A 15,770-nucleotide genomic window follows, 5' to 3' on the forward strand; every position below is an offset into this window, starting at 1 on the left:
ACACACACACACACACACACACACTGTGGATGTGTGCTTAAGGTATAGTGGTAAATAGGGCAACATGTGTGTGATCTCAACCAACAGTATGGATCCACCTGGTCCATGGCGCTGTCGCTGGCCCAGAGCCTGGCCCAGAACCTGGGCATCCAGTGGGACCCCACGGCCAGGAGAAGTATACACCTCTCTCTCCCCCCCCCACATCTCTCTCTCTCCCCCCCCCTCTCTCTCACCCTCTCTCCCTCTCTCTCCCCCCCCTACATCTATCTATCTCTCTCTCTCTCTCCCCCTCTCTCTTTCTCTCTCCCCCCCTACATCTCTCTCTCACCCTCTCTCTCTCTCTCCCCCTCCCTCTCTCTCCCCCCCACATCTATCTCTCCCCCCCACCCCTACATCTATCTCTCTCTCTCTCTCTCTCCCCCCCTCTCTCTCTCTCTCTCCCCCCCCCCCTCCTCACCTCTCCTTTATCTTTGTGTTTCCAGAGGAGTGTGGCTGTGACTCTTGGCCCGGGTGCATAATGGAAGACACAGGGTACGTCCATGTCCAACGACACACGCACACACACACACGCACACGCACACACACACACACACACACACACACACACACACACACACACACACACACACACACAGATCAGGACGATTCCAGCGTCCTTTGCGGTCGGTCTGCGCCCCCTGCTGATAATGGAGAAGCCTTCCCATGACCTTGTGTCGTGGGAACGAAACGTCTCTGAGGTCATTTCCTCGGTTTGTCTGGAGAGCTGATACAAGATGTGATAATCACAGAACCCAAAGGGGCCTGGACCGTATATCCGGGCCTTGGGGGGTCAGAGGGCGCTTCAGTCTGGGGATGGAGGTGTCTGATACCATCACTGGAGGATGTTATTCTGTACTCTAGAGTCCAACAGGTTCAGGACAGTAGTCACACGTCCTCCTGTCTCCTCTAGAGTCTAACACCCGTTCTGCTGTCTCCTCTAGAGTCTAACACACGTTCTCCTGTCTCTAGTCTAACACACGTTCTCCTGTCTCCTCTAGAGTCTAACACACGTTCTTCCATCTCTTCTAGAGTCTAACACACGTTCTTCAGTCTCCTCTAGAGTCTAACACACGTTCTTCCATCTCTTCTAGAGTCTAACACACGTTCTCCTGTCTCTTCTAGAGTCCAACACACGCGGAAGTTCTCCAAGTGCAGCCTCAACGACTACAAGGAGTTCCTCCTGAAGGGGGGAGGCTCATGTCTGTTCAACAGGCCCACCAAGGTGAGGTCTGCCCCGGGCTGCGGGATGAGGGTGGTGGTGGTGGTGGAGGTGGTGTTGGTGGGGGTGGTGGTGGAGGTGGTGGGGGTGGTGGTGGAGGTGGTGTTGGGAGTGGTGGTGATGGTGGTGGTGGTGGTGATGGTGGTGGAGGTGGAGGTGGTGGTGGTGGGGGTGGTGGTGGGGGTGGTGGTGGAGGTGGTGTTGGTGGGGGTGGTGGTGGAGGTGGTGTTGGTGGGGGTGGTGGTGGACGTGGTGTTGGGAGTGGTGGTGATGGTGGTGGTGGTGGTGGTGGTGATGGTGGTGGAGGTGGAGGTGGTGGTGGTGGGGGTGGTGGTGGAGCAGTGGTGGTGGTGGTGGAGCAGTGGTGGTGGTGTTTCTCCAGCGCTATGCCGGGCGTGCTGTGCAGTAACCCCCGTCTGTCTGCAGCTCTTCGAGGCCACAGAGTGCGGCAACGGCTTCGTGGAGGTGGGGGAGGAGTGTGACTGTGGATCCAGACCTGTGAGTGTTCTCTTTACACTTATTCACACATTCTGTCTGTTATTCAGGTGTGGTGGGGGGGGGGAGTGATCACTTGTTGCCTCGAGCAACTCTAACATACAAAGAAGCAACCGGGGAACCAACGAGAAAAACATGTCTCATCTCGATATTACCAACCTGGAACTGGAAACCATTACATCCACGGTCAAGACCATTGTATTAGTTCAGCTTATCCCAGAGACCGTCTCAATGGGGTAGGGGGTGTAGAAGAGGGCAGAGGAGGGTGGAGCTGAGGTTTTTCCGGGCTAGGCTTAGCGGTGCAGACAGCACGCTGTCTGCGCTGCCTGTTGACTAGAGACTGACTCGTCTTCCTCCCCTTCTCCTCTTCCTCCCCCAGGAGTGCTACAAGGAGTGCTGCAAGAAGTGCTCTCTGGCCAACGGGGCCCACTGCAGCGACGGGCCCTGCTGCAACAACACCTGTCTGGTGAGGACCAATCAGCTTTCAGCCTTTCATTCATAACCTCGCTGGCGCTCAACACGGGGTGAGCTTCCAGAGCCGTGTTGGGTGGACCATCCAGGTCTTACCCGGCGTGGGTTTGTGAACGCCCACCTAGCTTCATCATGTGTCCCTTCATCGTCTTCACTCACGCTCTATGATGTCATGTATGTGTGTGTGTGTGTGTGTGTGTGTGTGCGTGTGCGTGCGTGGGTGCGTGTGTGTGTGTGTGCGTGTGTGTGTGTGTGCGTGTGCTCAGTTCTTCCCACGAGGTTACAGCTGTCGCTACGCGGTCAACGACTGTGACATCTCAGAGACCTGCTCCGGGGACTCAGGACAGGTACCCCTGGTTTACACCTGGTTTACACCTGGTTTACACCTCAACACCTGGTTAACACCTGGTTTACACCTGGTTTACACCTGATTTACACCTCAACACCTAGTAAACACCTGGTTTACACCTGGTTTACACCTCAACACCTGGTTAACACCTGGTTTACTACTGGTTTACACCTGTCTTCTCCCCTTATCTCCTCATTGTAGTGTCCTCCTAATCTCCACAAACAAGACGGCTACAACTGCCATCTGAACCAGGTAGAGATCAACCGGACCGCTGCGGTCACATGGGTCGCCTCGCTATACAACAGGAAGGGGCGGTCCAACCATTCACTGCAGTATCTCAGCCCACTTCCTCCCCTTTCTGTCGTCTCCTTCTCTAAATCTCTTCCCTTTCTCTGAAATTCTATTTTTATGCTCTCCCCCTCTCTCTCTCCCTTCCTCTCTCCCCCCCTTTCTCTCTCCCCCTTTCTATCTCTCTCTCTCTCTACCTCTCTCTCTCTCTCTCTACCTCCCTCTCTCTCTCTCTCTACCTCCCTCTCTCTCTCTAACTCCCTCTCTCTCCCTCTCTCTCTCTCTCCCTCTTCCCCCCTCTCTCTCTCCCTCCCTCTCTTCCCCCCCTCTCTCTCCCCCTTTCTCTTTCTGTCTCTCTCTCTCTACCTCCCTCTCTCTCTCTACCTCCCTCTCTCTCCCCCCCTCTCTCTCTCCCCCTTTCTCTCTCTCTCTATACCTCCCTCTCTCTCTCTCTCTCTCTACCTCTCTCTCTCTCTCTCTCTCTCTCCCTCTCTCTACCTCTCTCTCTCTCTCTCTCTCTCTCTCTCTCTACCTCCCTCTCTCTCTCTACCTCCCTCTCTCCCCCCCTCTCTCTCTCCCCCTTTCTCTCTCTCTCTATACCTCCCTCTCTCTCTCTCTCTCTCTCTCCCTATCTCTCTCTCTCTCTACCTCTCTCTCTTTACCTCTCTCTCTCTCTCTCTCTCTCTACCTCTCTCTCTCTCTCTCTCTCTCTCTCTACCTCCCTCTCTCTCTCTCTACAGGGACGATGCTACAGCGGAGAGTGCAAGACGAGGGAGAACCAGTGTAAATACATTTGGGGGACAAGTACGTCGTTCCTTTATTATTTCTGGTCACCCGTTCAGTTCCCCGATCGGCCCTGGTAGGAGGACCGTGGACTGGGTCCCCCCACCTGGGCCGTGAGGTAGGGCTCTCTGCCGTGCGTGGAGCTCGCGGAGCCTGTATCATGTGCTGCGTGTGCTGTGCTGTTTGGAGCAGAAGCCGGCGGTTCGGAGAAGTTCTGCTACGAGAAGCTGAACACGGAGGGAACGGAGAAGGGAAACTGTGGGCGGGACGGAGAGAAGTGGACCCCGTGTAGCAAGCAGTGAGTCACACACCCTCAAACTAGTTCTTTTACTGGAGCCATTTTGTATTGCATCGTGCAACATGTAACATTATATACATGATGTCCATGAAAAACAATTTGTACCCATTAAAGGGGACATATTATACCACCAGGTGTGAGTGTGATTAGCAGTTACGAGCCGTTTTGATGATCTGCGTTTTCTGACATCACTAGTGGGCGTGTCCACCTAGATGTGTGACGGATAGATGAGCAACGTTTTCTTCAGTCCTCTGGGAAGGCTGGTAGGCTGATCTGTCCGTGACACACATCTAGGTGGACACGCTCACTAGTGATGTCAGAAGACGCAGATTATCAAAACGGCTCGTAAGGGCTAATCACACTCACACCTGGTGGTGTAATATGTCCCCTTTACATAAAGCGAATGCATACCAAATATCCAGACCAAATCCATCCATGTTAATTCTAATTCTATTTATTAAGAGTCAATTTAGTTCCTAACTGGCAAATCTTTTCAGGACGGCACGCAGCAGACCTTTTTATTTTATAACGTTATCTTTTGAGGGTTGAGAGGCTCAGAGTGTGTCTCCCTTCTGTGTCTGCAGTGATGTATTCTGTGGATACCTGCTATGTTCCAACGTCGGTCAGAGTCCACGCATCGGCATGCTGAAGGGAGAGATCACCCCGACCTCGTTCAACCACCAGGGGAGGCTCGTCGACTGCAGGTACCCCTCTCTCTCCCACTCTCTCTCTCTCTACACCTCTCTCTCTCCCTCTCTCTCTCTCGCTACACCTCTCTCTCTCTCTCCCTCTCTCTCTCTCGCTACACCTCTCTCTCTCTCTCTCTCTCTCTCTACACCTCTCTCCCTCTCTCTCTCTCTCTACACCTCTCTCTCTCCCTCTCTCTCTCTCTTTCTCTCTACACCTCTCTCCCTCTCCCTCTCTCTCTCTCTACACCTCTCTCTCTCCCTCTCTCTCTCGCTACACCTCTCTCTCTCTCCCTCTCTCTCTCTCGCTACACCTCTCTCTCTCTCTCTCTCTCAATTCAAAAAAGCTTTATTGGCATGAGAAATATACATTTGCATTGCCAAAGCAGGTGAACAATAACATAAACAGTGTTATAAAAATAAAAAGTAAAAAGGTAAGGTATATATTATAATAATAATAAGTATGAACTTTCTCTCTCTCCCCCTCTCTCCCTCCCTCTCTCTCTCTCCCCCTCTCTCTCTCCCTCTCGCTCTCCCTCCCTCCCCCTCTCCCTCTCCCCCCCTCTCTCCCTCCCTCTCCCCCCCTCTCTCTCTCTCTCCCTCTCTCCCCCTCTCTCCCCCCTCTTCCCCCCTCTCTCTCCCTCTCTCTCCCTCCCCCTCTCTCTCTCCCTATCTCTCTCCCTCCCTCCCCCCTCTCCCCCCCTCTCTCCCCCTCTCTCTCTCTCTCCCTCCCTCTCCCCCCCTCTCTCTCTCTCTATCTCTCTCCCTCCCTCTCTCTACCCCTCCCTCCCTCTCTCCCCCCTCCCTCTCTCCCTCCCTCTCTCCCTCCCCCTCTCTCTCTCCCCCCCCCTCCTTCTCTGTGTGGCTGTGTGCAGCGGAGGCCACGTGCTCCTGGACGATGAGACGGACCTGGGCTACGTGGAGGACGGCTCGCCCTGCGGCCCCTCCATGATGTGCCTCGACCACAAGTGTCTGCCCATCCAGTCGCTCAACGTCAGTACCTGCCCCGTCGGGCCCAACACACAGGTGTGCTCCGCCCATGGGGTGAGTCCTCTCCTGTACACACACGCACACACAAACAGACACACACAGCCACACACACACACACATACTCACACATACACGCGCATATGCGCACATGAACGCAGATAAACATATGCACACGCGCGTATGCACATACGCGCACACACGCATGCACAAACACACACACAGGGATATGCTCAAACACACACACCAGCAGATATGCACATACACAAACACAGAGACACAGACACACACAGACATTCAGTAGCATATGAACACACACACACACAAGCACTCACACACAGAGGCATACGGACACACACACAAACACAGGCCTACACACACAAGCATTCACCCACAAATGTACACACAAACACACACTCAAAGCGCTAAATGTGTCTCCGTTTAGGGAGAAAACCTTAATTCTCCTCAGCGTTTGAATCACGTGACACGGCGCAACGTTGCCCCCTAGTGGCTGATCTCAGTACCACAGGCCCCCCGGTGGGCGGGGGCAGCGGTGTCCGCTCAGGGAGTTCACTCCCTGACTCCACACCTGTGTGTGTGTGTGTGTGTGTGTGTGTGTCCCGCTCTGCAGGTGTGCAACAACGAGGCCACCTGCACCTGCGACTCCACCTGGGCCGGCACCGACTGCAGCATGCCCGACCCCCCCAAAGAACCCGAGGCCACGGAGGACGAAGGACCCAAGGGTTGGTTTCCTCCGCACGCTCCGCCGCCGCCCGTCCGCTCCCACATAGGCCCAAGAGCCCCCCCCCGACCCGCCCCCATCCCGTTCAGCCCACGGGTCATCCACACTGCCAACATTAGAATGACCCGTCCTCACACTCTGTGTATGATTACGTCCCGGCTGTAGATTAACGGAGGATTGACCCGAGGCGGGAGCGGAGCGCTGACTAAAACCTCTCAGGGGTCCGGTCTGTCGTACATGAACAGGACCCCTCTGTGATTAGCCCCCCCCCCCCCCCCCCCCCCCCCCCCCCCACACACACACACACACACGCACACACACACACACACACACACACTGTGTATTGTGTTCACGTCATGAGTGTTAGCTCTGGGAGGCTAGCGATGCTAACAGGATTCAACAGGAAGTTAGCGTAGCGGGACTTTGAGTGATACGTCAGTGGGGTGTGAGGGTCCGTCCACCAAGCGGACAGACAGGCTGGCAGACACGCAGTCAGCCAAGTGAGCAGACAGACAGATCAGAGAAACAGGCAGGTGAGAGTCGGTATGTACGAACAGTCAGTCGTACATACCGACAGACAGACAGACAGACAGACAGACAGACAGACAGGCAGACCAGCCTTCAGACAGACAGACAGATAGTCAGACAATCTGACAGAGAAACAGAGACAAACAGTCTGTCTGACTGTTTGCACAAACAGACCGACAGACAGACAGACAGACATTCAGACATACAGACAGACATACAGACAGACTGTCAGACATACAGACACATCGATAGACCAGCCGTCAGACAGTCAGACAGACAGTCAGACAGTCAGTCAGTCAGACAGACAGAGAGAGGCGAGGTCTCGGTGCCCCCCCCCTCCATCTCTCTCCGGCGCAGCCGCCTGCTGTTGTGATGTTGTTGCCGGGGTGATGGTAATAACGCTGCTTTTCCCTCCACACAGCGAGCGGGGCCACACACAGCCTGATAGGGGCGGTAGCAGGGGCCGCTCTGGCCCTGGGGGAGCGGGGTGGGGCATAGAGTAAGCACCTTTACCCTCTCACGGCTCTCCTCCCACTCATGGTCCTGGTGCCTCGTGGGCCGGCCGGGGCCCGCCTGTGTGCGTCTCGGTGGCTTTGTGTTTCCCGTGTGTTTCTCTTCTGGTGGTGACCATATAACCGTCATGTGATTGGTTGTTCTCAGTGTCGTGCGACTTGGTCAATGGATCCCTCCTCCTCCTCCTCCTCCTCCTCCTCCTCCTCCCTCTCTCCCTCCCTCTTTTTTTATCCCGTTGTTATTCCCTCTGATCTCCAGCGCGTTTCAGTATCCCTCCCCTTCCCTCTTCTCCTCCTCCCCCTCTCCTCCTCCTCCTCCTCCTCCTGGTCTTCATGTGGTGGTTCCTGTGATCCTCTCCCTTCTGGGGCATGTGGGGCATTTAGGTGTAGGAGACAGTCTGGTCTGAGTGTCCTTTAGCAGAAGGTCTTTAGCAGAAGGCCGACTCCTAAAGACACACACACACACACACGCACAAACTAGACACACACACTAGATACACACACTGGGGTCACCGGCAGTGCGTCAGAGACCGCTGCTTTGCCGACGCCCCGATCTGTAGCTCCCGGTCGAACCGGACAAACGGTTCGGATAACGTCGACACTTTACAACACGACCTCCAGTGACGTAGACCCGGGTTCCCCTGCGATGGTCCCAGCCCAGCGCCCCCGCCGCCCTAGAACCCCAGTACGGCGAGGCCCGCCCGCATGCCCCCCCGACCCCGCTGAGAATGGGGTTCTGTTGTTTCCTTGACCTATGATGTGTTTCCTGTCCGTCTGTGTGGAGGTGCTCGTTGTTCGGAGTGTTGCGTGTTACCGATCGATAAGTGAGTAAGTACGGCAACTCATGTCTTCCCTCCCCCCCCCCCCTTCCCATCCATCAACCCCCCCCCCCCCCCCCCCTTCACCACCCCCCCCTCGCCCCCCACCATAACCCTTCCACAGGTCCCAGTGCCACCAATCTCATTATCGGCTCCATCGCCGGGGCTATCCTGGTGGCGGCCATAGTGCTTGGTGGGACCGGATGGGGTTTTAAGTAAGCAACGCGTCGCATGCCTTCTCCTGCCGTGACTCTAGCATCCCTGCTGCTTCCAGACACCAGCGTTTGAGCTCCTGCTACGGAATACAGGCCTAGGCGCACACACACTCACACGCACGCATATGCACGCACAGCCACACCTTCCCCCAAACACACACACACACACACACACACAAACACACACACACACATACAGACACGAAACAGAGAGAGAGAGACAGAACCCACACTGATATCTACAGTTTGGATTAGGGTCACATAATAGTGAGGTGCGGTGAGCTAAGAGTGCTCTGAATCTCCCATCATATTATACAACACGGGAGATGTCTTGGCCTGCGTTAAAGCAACATGACTGTCCTAGGTGGTGTCCACTGGTGCTATAGCAGGACCGTACGCACACGGAGAGTTGGATCTGAAACTGATTGATGGAGCTATCTCAGCCCGCGCTCCGAGGTGTGACTGGGGCGTGTACCTCTGCAGCAGGACCTCAAACTGAAGGGCTGGCTAGAGCTCTGAGCTTGTATGCGCATGTTTAGCACTGTAAGCTTCCAACCAGGATGTTTAGAAGCAGCGGAGATGTTGCAACCTGTACCTAGAAGAGCCGACTGCCTCACCAATGTTCTGTATACAATAAACAACAATGCCATGTTTACATTGTAATCTCCTTTTTCTGAAACGTGGAGCTACTCCCCATAGCTATAGCCCAGTTACAGTTTCTGCATCGCTAGATTATCACCGTGGATCAATTCAACGTTACATGGATTAGCTCATGCATTAACCCCCCCCCCCCCCCCCCCCCCCCCACGCAGTTAGCTGTTGTTGCTGTTGTTGGGTTGTGCATCAGGGGTGCTACACATTTGAAACACCAGAACAACTCTTATCCGAACACTGACCTCTGACAGTAGTGCATGCCACCAAGAAACTCACCATGAAAAGAAAAGAAACTAAGAAGAGACGAGCGATAGGGAAATGGTTTCTTTTTGCATGCTGACTTTGTTGATTTCAAAATGGTTGGTTCACTGCACTACGGCTAAGCCCCGCCCAGAAGGACTCAGCCCTGGGTCTCCATGCTCTTCACTGCCTTCATCACCATCCTCTTTTTCTCAATGACACCACTGCTCGAGGGTGAGAGAGAGAGAGAGAGAGAGAGAGAGAGAGAGAGCGTGAGAGAGAGAGAACGTAAGAGAGAGAGAGAGATAGACTGTAAGAGAGAGAGAGAGAGAGCGTGAGAGAGAGAACGTAAGAGAGAGAGAGAGAGATAGAATGTAAGAGAGAGAGAGAGAGAGCGTGAGAGAGAGAACGTAAGAGAGAGAGAGAGATAGAATGTAAGAGAGAGAGAACGTAAGAGAGAGCGAGAAAGTGAGCGATAAAAGGAGCTAGGACCATTTTGTCGGCCATTGCCTTTGCGCCACGGCCGGCCGCGTCGCCGCCTCGGACGACCAGACTCTGCCCTCGAGCAGAGGAGGACTCTGGGAGCTGCTCCTCCCCCCCTCCTCCACCTCCTCCTCCTCCTCCTCCTCCCCACCCACACCAGCTGACATTGCTGCCTGCTTCACAGACCTGGTACAGACACAGCGCATTGCACTGCATGTCCACCGCCCAGCAGCGCTAGTGGCAGCCTCCACGGCCCTGCTATCGGCCCATCAGGTGCATGACTGACTGATAGAGACAGCCCACAACACGCCACCCAACGGGGAGGTTACCCATAACCCCTTGTTGTTGATGTTGTTGTTGTTGTTGTTGTTCTGGTGCAATGGCCGTTGTCGTCCCCACTGTTGTGCTCGTGTCCGTGGGTTGCGGCTGCCTCTGTGGTTGTTGTACATATGTTGTGTATTTATATGTATATATGTGTATATATATTATATATGCATACATATCTATTGTATATACCCTCTTTCCTTCCTCTTTAGAAGAACATTTATGTTGACTTTCTCCTCCCAGATGGTTGTATCCCCTCGTCCAATGGTAACACAGATGTGTCGTGTGTTCATCTTGTGAAAGCACAACGATAGGATTGTCTGCAAGTGTGCATTTGAGCGGGAATCCTGCTGTTCTGTTAGAGGTCCGGGATCACATGATGCAACATTCCTACAAAGGATCATGGTTTCCATTCAAACCAGATCTCATCATATGTTCCCCATGGGGATATCGTGGGTACATTTTGGACTTTTCAATTGAATTTCAACTGAATATCAATTTCTGATGATTTTGATGGATAGAAAAGGAAAACTAAATTTTCCATTTCTATCCATCATAATTTTCCTTTGGAAAACCAAAGGAAAAGGATCTTTAGAGTTGAACATCACCATTTAAATGTAGATATGTAAAAAAAACACGTCACTTTGAAGACCAACCTCTGGATGCTTGCAGACATTGCTGGATCAGGACAATCTTTAAATATTCTCATCGTCTTCCGATTTTCATAAAAATTGTCACGCATAGTTTAGGAAACTATGAGTAGTTACATAAGCTACGAGATAATTAAAATCTGTCAATTATGACAGGAATTAAATGTCATAATTTAAATGTATTTTCTATTAAATATCTACCTGTCCACTAATTAGCATAATGTAATTGTTTTAGGGGACGCATTCGACCGCACACCTGAAGAGATGAGAGTGGTTACTTTGTCCTAGTTAGACTAACTCTGACACACACACACACACACACACACACACACACACACCAATGTGACCGTAACCGCTAACTATCTCTTTACCTGTCTTCTCTCCATCGCCACGACGACCGAAGGAATGTGAAGAAGAGGCGGTACGACCCCAACGCCTCGGCCATCTAGCCCCCGCCACCTCCTCCTGCTCCTCCTCCTCCTGCTCCTCCTCTGCCCGCCCCCCCCACAGGAGGTGGTGGCGCTAGTAGGGAGGGATCCTCCTCCCCCTCCCCCTGCTCCTCTTCATCCTCAACGAGGCTTCCCATTGGCTGGCTCGGGGCCAGCCGGACTGACCTTCGGCGTAAGATTTACTTGAAGTAAAAAAAAACACACAAGAGGATAAAAGATATAGCGGACATTTTAACAAATTCCACGGTAGTGGCGTAGAACTGCAGCCGCTCCCGCCCTCCCCTCACTCCCCTCCCTCCCCCCTCCCCCCTCCCCTCTCTCCCCTCCCTCCCCCCTCCCCTCTCTCCCCTCCCTCATCCCTCCCCCCCTCCCCTCTCTCCCCTCCCTCATCCCTCCCCCCCTCCTCTCTCTCCCCTCCCTCATCCCTCCCCCCCTCCCCTCTCTCCCCTCCCTCATCCCTCCCCCCCTCCTCTCTCTCCCCTCCCTCATCCCTCCCCTCTCTCCCCTCCCTCATCCCTCCCCCCTCCTCTCTCTCCCCTCCCTCATCCCTCCCCCCCTCCCCTCTCTCCCCTCCCTCATCCCTCCCCCCCTCCCCTCTCTCCCCTCCCTCATCCCTCCCCCCCCTCTCTCCCCTCCCTCCCCCCTCCCCTCTCTCCCCTCCCTCCCCCCCTCCCCTCTCTCCCCTCCCTCATCCCTCCCCCCTCCTCTCTCTCCCCTCCCCCCCTCCCCTCTCTCCCCTCCCTCATCCCTCCCCCCCTCCTCTCTCTCCCCTCCCTCATCCCTCCCCCCTCCCCTCTCTCCCCTCCCTCCCCCCCTCCTCTCTCTCCCCTCCCTCATCCCTCCCCCCTCCCCTCTCTCCCCTCCCTCCCCCCCTCCCCTCTCTCCCCTCCCTCATCCCTCCCAAACCAAGTTCAACTAACGCTCCCCAAACCGGGCCTCCAGAGTGAACAGAACTCCTCGTCTTCCTCCTCGTCCCACACCACCACCACCACTCCTCCTCTCTCACCTGGCATGACCCCCCTCCGCGCGCGCACACACACACACACACTCACACACACACAGACACACACACACACACACACACAAAGACACACACACACCCCTCTGCTCCCCCTGCGCTACCCTTTGGCATGAGGGCTAGACTGCATGGCTACACGACGCAAGTGATTTACCGCAAACAAACAGACAAAAAAAACAATTTATATATATATATATATATATATATATATATATGAATATATATCAAGGAGGAGGAGAGGGGAAAATAATATGAATCACGCGCCCGAGAGGAGATTGGCTTTTCATTAGTAAGTAAGCCCATCCAAAGTTCTAGATACTTCACTTATATAGGCGCCGTAGGTAAGGAGGCTAGGAGGCTAGGAGGCAAGAGATAGGGAGGGAACTCACACACTTATGAAAGGACACACACACATGTACTCTCGCGTTGCCAGTCAGTAGAGGTGTCAACATGTCACCAGGCTGATCTGAAGTGTTGCTTTCAGCTCAGCGAGGCGTTACGGCTGGCGTGGGCAAACAGAAAGGATTTTGAGTACACTTAAAACGCTGGAACAGAGGAAGTGTGACATCTTACATGATGAGGGTCAAGGGTCACAGCGAGTAGGATCCACAGAGAACAGCGAGGGTGGGGGGGGGAGATATCCGACATAAAGAGCCATGGGCACTGACTACACAGACAGAGGTCAGATTAATCAACCAATCCCCTTCTCTTCCTCACCAACATGTCCTTCTGATGGTAAGTCAAAAGCCAAAGAACCAATCACAGGAACGTATGGATGTTGATGCACGAAGAGCACTTTCCCCCCCCCCACCGCCCTCTCTCTCTCTCTCTCTCCCTCGCTCTTCTGTTTCCCTCCGTGACGCCTCCCACCCTCTCCTGGACCAATGGGAGCCTGTGCAGGCGGGCGTTCACCTGGCCAATGGGGGCAGACCTCATCTCCACCCCACCCTGTATACTGGCTTGGCCTTCTCGGGCCCTCATTAGATTCCTTATAGGGTTGAAGTTCCGCTCCGATGGAGGCGCCGCTGCATGCATTCACAATAGCGGGCTTAATGATTCTATATGGGAGTGTCCCGAATTCTGAATAATACGCTTCAAAAGATCGGTGCATGTCCACAAGGAAACATTTAACTTTTATTTACTATGCAAAGAAAGATATTGCACAAACGAATGGGTTAACGATATCGGTATACACGTGGAAATACAAAAACCCTCTGCTAATTAGCTACACTTTTGTATTCAGCCATTTCATCATCTTTTTTTTAGCTTTAACGTACTGAAAAACCGAATAGGAAATACGAATAATAATAATAACGATAAAGAAAAAAATGGATCCACATATGATTTAAAATCAACAGAGCATTCTTTTACATTTCTTGGATCGGAAAATCATGTCTGTGTGTTTCTCATCGAATGTGAATCCATTTTGAACCCGACACACTGATCCGGTCCTGAGCCTGAAGCGCCCACAGGGGAGGTCTTTGGGTCGCAGCCCAGCTGGCAGAGTTGGTGTGTTCCTGGAGCTGACACAGCACTGCATTGTGTAAAATCTTCCATCTACTTACTCACCATCATCATCGACATCGTCATCATAACAATGTCCGTGTCACTGCATCATGTACAGTTGAACCAATGAATAAACCATGTATTTTAACCCTGTGGTCTCCCTTGGGCTTTTGAAACGCAACTCACAGGAAAACTTTACTAGAGTTTGAGACAACAAAGTACCTTCGTTGTTTAACATAATTATATTGAAATAATAATAAAACTAAAACACTGTAGGCGGTATGCTTGTAGCTTCTAGTAAAGCATCAATTGTTAACTATTATTTTCTATACTGGCATATGCTATCTCAGATATGGATAGATTTTATCAGCTGAAACTAATCTATAACTGTTATACCTACTCATTCAATTTAATTACTATTATTATGTTAAAAAAAAATATTTGTATATAATATGGATATATATACAGTATTTTGAATGATATACTATTGATACTATTACTACATTACTATTCCTACTAGTATCAATAGTACTACTATAATATTTTTTCTCATGCTCAGATGCATAGAAAGACACACACTCCACTTCTACAGGTTCCTATTGTACTCAAAATGTATATATACCTATTTAGATTTATTAACGTCCATCAATAACCCTAGGTGGTCTCAATATTCAAGAAATATGTTTTCCTCTTTATAAAAGTATATCTTGTCCATTGTGCTTTTTACACAAACAGATGTGGCGAATAGTGTATTTGTTATAAATAAAATACGAGATTATATTAGGCACTTTTCATGACACTATGTAGTCTGGCTATGCTAGTCTATTCATTATTATATATTTTTCGTATGCAAATTGTTTCGCATTGACAACGGTACATAAAATAAATGTGAGACTTTTTAAATTAAAAACATTATATTCAACAAGACAACAGGAGCAGGGGATACCAAATATTATTATTTTCATAATATATATGATACAGTTAGGAGCCTATATTGAATTTGTTAACATTTTGGATACCACATAGAAATTATAACTATTATCATTTGTATTGTGAGTAGTAGTTTCTAAGTCATAGTAATTAGCATCATTGTTATTAATAGGCAACTTGACTCTGAAACTTTGCAATGAACACTTATTATAATCGGTTAGATTATATTTTGTGTTAGAAAGTTAAATCTGAAAAACAACGCTATTCCCTGAAAGAAAAGCTTCATTTCGACCCCCCCACTGAAACGTGCCCATCTGCGTCACCTGAACGCTGAGTGATGGAGAGACGCACCGACGGACTCCATCCGTCGTTATCTCTATTTAACGCTTCACTTATCAATCCCCCCCTCGAGGAGGACAATGACGCACGATACCGGCGCGCGGCTGACATTTCACTAAAAGCGCGGAGAGCACAATTAACACCGTTCAGACTAAACCCACCGCGGAGTTTGTTGCTCCATATGTTCCGACTTCCACTGACAGCACCAGGAAGCCTGACTCCTCGGCCCCCCGCTGGCATTCCTCCACACCCCCTCGGCTCACAGCACGGAACACATGGCTCTCTATAGGATGGGCCCTCACCACTTCCACCCATCATAATTAAACACATCACGCGTCCCCGCGGAGTCACAATAAGCCCGGGTCCCTGGTTCTACTGGGTGTTCAGTGAAAGGTCAGGGGTCACACTGGATTGCCAACGGCTCTTCAAGAATCAAAAGGGTTAGTTCAATAAAGGAGAATGATCGGATCTTAAACGGAAACAAAACGATATTTTAAATGATGGGGGGGGGGGGGGGGGGGGGGGGGGGGGGGGGGGGGGGGTCACATGATTGGCAGCTAGTATCCGAATTTTTTGTAGGTGCTTTGCTCGCAGTAAATTAATCGATCTATATACATTTTATCTGTCCTAAAACATCAGGTAGCGATTGAGTTTATTTACAACTCATAAGTGAAGAACTTCTTTATGCTACATTAATATTAATTCTTAAACATAAATATAAGTCTTAAGAATTGAAGTATTTCATTA

General features: G+C 51.6%; 1 protein-coding gene across 1 annotated transcript in view; it reads left to right on the plus strand.

Annotated features, from left to right (window-relative positions):
* Positions 1 to 11,547, plus strand: part of LOC307073911 (disintegrin and metalloproteinase domain-containing protein 23-like) — a 19,519-nt gene extending 7,972 nt beyond the window's left edge. Inside the window, exons 7-20 of the mRNA XM_079733866.1 lie at positions 88 to 175; positions 483 to 531; positions 1,162 to 1,261; positions 1,685 to 1,756; positions 2,133 to 2,219; positions 2,491 to 2,571; positions 2,775 to 2,825; positions 3,602 to 3,665; positions 3,837 to 3,942; positions 4,527 to 4,646; positions 5,504 to 5,672; positions 6,247 to 6,358; positions 8,340 to 8,430; positions 11,185 to 11,547. Of these exons, the coding sequence (XP_079589992.1) occupies positions 88 to 175; positions 483 to 531; positions 1,162 to 1,261; positions 1,685 to 1,756; positions 2,133 to 2,219; positions 2,491 to 2,571; positions 2,775 to 2,825; positions 3,602 to 3,665; positions 3,837 to 3,942; positions 4,527 to 4,646; positions 5,504 to 5,672; positions 6,247 to 6,358; positions 8,340 to 8,430; positions 11,185 to 11,230 (1,236 nt within the window). The 3' untranslated portion in view covers positions 11,231 to 11,547. The remainder of the gene's footprint in view (positions 1 to 87; positions 176 to 482; positions 532 to 1,161; positions 1,262 to 1,684; positions 1,757 to 2,132; positions 2,220 to 2,490; positions 2,572 to 2,774; positions 2,826 to 3,601; positions 3,666 to 3,836; positions 3,943 to 4,526; positions 4,647 to 5,503; positions 5,673 to 6,246; positions 6,359 to 8,339; positions 8,431 to 11,184) is intronic.
* The last annotated feature ends 4,223 nt before the right edge of the window (positions 11,548 to 15,770 follow it).

The sequence above is a fragment of the Pollachius pollachius genome (assembly GCF_949987615.1).
Source record: "Pollachius pollachius genome assembly, chromosome: 3".
Taxonomy (NCBI): domain Eukaryota; kingdom Metazoa; phylum Chordata; class Actinopteri; order Gadiformes; family Gadidae; genus Pollachius; species Pollachius pollachius.